Source organism: Ptychodera flava, chromosome 5, assembly GCF_041260155.1.
Source record: "Ptychodera flava strain L36383 chromosome 5, AS_Pfla_20210202, whole genome shotgun sequence".
Lineage (NCBI taxonomy): Eukaryota > Metazoa > Hemichordata > Enteropneusta > Ptychoderidae > Ptychodera > Ptychodera flava.
Window position 1 is genome coordinate 35931039 of NC_091932.1, and position 2475 is coordinate 35933513.

The 2475-nt window shown below is 40.3% G+C and overlaps 1 protein-coding gene across 1 annotated transcript; it reads left to right on the forward strand.

Moving 5' to 3' along the window:
- Window positions 1-981: 981 nt before the first annotated feature.
- On the forward strand, window positions 982-2178 carry LOC139133676 (uncharacterized). Its single transcript, XM_070700430.1, has one exon. The coding sequence runs from the start codon at window positions 982-984 to the stop codon at window positions 2176-2178; it is 1197 nt and encodes a 398-aa protein (XP_070556531.1).
- The last annotated feature ends 297 nt before the right edge of the window (window positions 2179-2475 follow it).

Below are 2475 nucleotides of genomic sequence, written 5' to 3' on the forward strand. Positions count from 1 at the left end.
TGACACAATAAAACTCCGAGTTGTACACACTCGGCCGTGGCATTACAGAACCAGACTATCCATATTATCACATATGGAGACATCACTTCCTCACAGCTTTTATATGCGACACGAGGATCGTACGACAGCACAACGAGCTAAAGTACGACAGCACAAACGAGCTAAAGTCAACAACAAAATAACCAATCACAAACGCTCAATATCAACCAATAAGAAGGCAAAGAAAACAGACAAGTCGACCAATCAAAATGATGCGATATCAATCACAATCGACTCAACACAAGATAAATAGCCGTCAAACACAAGCGATCAGAATGTCTCACGATGAACGACTTTGACTTAGAGGCTTTCTTCATGGATGACAGTATTCCATCGGCACAACCAGAACAGCTGGACAACATCGACCTGACACCCCCGTCGAGTCCACTCAGCCCATTGACCAGCACAGCAAAGCCAGACGTAATACTGAAAATCAAGAAGTCTCGACAGAAGCTCGATTCACTCTACTCAACGCAGAGAGCGATAAGCAGGCAAAGAGAAGTTTTCGAACGCTTCTCTAACACGAAAACTACACCAAGGAGCCTACAAGTACGCCTTAAAGCGTATTTGCCAGGACCAAAACCGAGTGCTGACTTCATTAAAAAGTGGCAACATCTCGAGCGCAAGTGTGGTAATTTATTTGTCACCTTGTACTTAGAGTACATTCAACAACATCAGGCACAGCACAACCAGTCCATAGAGACCTTCATCGCCGAACTGCGAACAGAAATCAACAGTAGTCAAGATCCAGCAACACAAAAGACAGCCAAGAGCCTTTTAAGCCAATATATTGAATTGGCAAAAAAGAAGGCAAAACAAAATCCGAAACACAAACGTTCCAGGAAACGAACATAATCGGTCCCGTCTTTTAAAAACCCATACCAAACGGCCTTTTTCAAGGCCACCACATTCTCCAAAGAGAACTACCGTAACATAATCATCATGGCAAAACACAAACATTTACAAAACAGTGTCAAACACAGAAACAGAAAATACCACAAAAAGAAAAAAGCCAGAAAAACACGGTACAACAGGAGACACAATAAGATCTCAAACACAATTAAACGCCGTACAAAAGCCGAACAGAGAAACATAAATAACAACACAAATCTTAGATTCATCAAGAATCTATCATCACACAAGTTAACAACCGCAGAAATCAATGCACTTGGCAAAGGGTTGAAATTCATCCCAACACCAAAACGTCCTCATAGAATTCATCTCACACAAGACGTGAACAAATTCATTAGGAGAATCAGGCTCCAATACATAATGCGACACAAAAAAACTGAAAATCACGAATTTAAAGTCAAGTCCATGTGGACTCCACACACAAGTGAAAACACAAATCTAGAGAATTACCTAGAAGCTACAAAATTAGCTCTAGTAAATATCCCCTTCCACAACACTGGGCAAAACATGACAAGAGCAGAAAAAATAGCGATTAGAACGCTATCACGGAACAGGAATGTTACAATTAAGCCCTTTGACAAAGGACGAGGGACAGCAATTATTGACACAATAGATTACATCAATGAGTGTGAACGGCAACTCAGCGACCAACAATACTACACAAAACTGCTAGCGGACAACACAGCACCAACTATCGAACAAGTATACAGCCTGACAGCAGAAATGTATGATAAAAAACATATAGATTATCATACATTCAAATACCTTGATCCGTTTAACTTCAAAATACGGACACCACGATGGTATCTATTACCTAAGATACACAAACCGTCGCCACCAAAGACGAAATTCGCAGGTCGCCCTATCATAAGCGGGTGCTCAAGCCCAACATTCCGCATGTCAGAATTCGTCGATCATTTCCTTAAACAAGTCGTGGTAAAACAATCAACATACATCAAAGACACCACTGAATTTATCCGGAAAATTGAAACTATCAAAATTGCCGATAATGCAATATTAGTCACATTAGATGTGGTGTCTATGTACACCAACACACAACACGACGAAGCCACTCAACTTATAGGCGAAGCATTAGACGCAGAACGATCCCTAAACAGCAACCAGGGAACAACAATGAAAATGCCACCAACAGAATATATGTTAGCCATGCTAACACTTATCTCAAAAAACAACACATTCGAATTCGACAACGAATTCTATAAATAGGTCATGGGTGTATCAATGGGTTCTCCGTCTTCACCGAATGTCGCTGATATCACATTTCATCAAACGGAAATGAAAATAATACGTGAATACAAATCGAAAATATTACTCTGGCTTAGATTCAGAGACGATGTTTTCATGATCTTTATAGGAACAGAACACGAACTGAACGAATTCACATCAGGCATCAACAAAATGCACCCTACTTTCAAATTTTCGTTTGAAAGCTCGACACATGAGATAACATACCTCGATCTTGTGGTATACAAAGGTCAACGACATAACAGTGAGAAAATACTG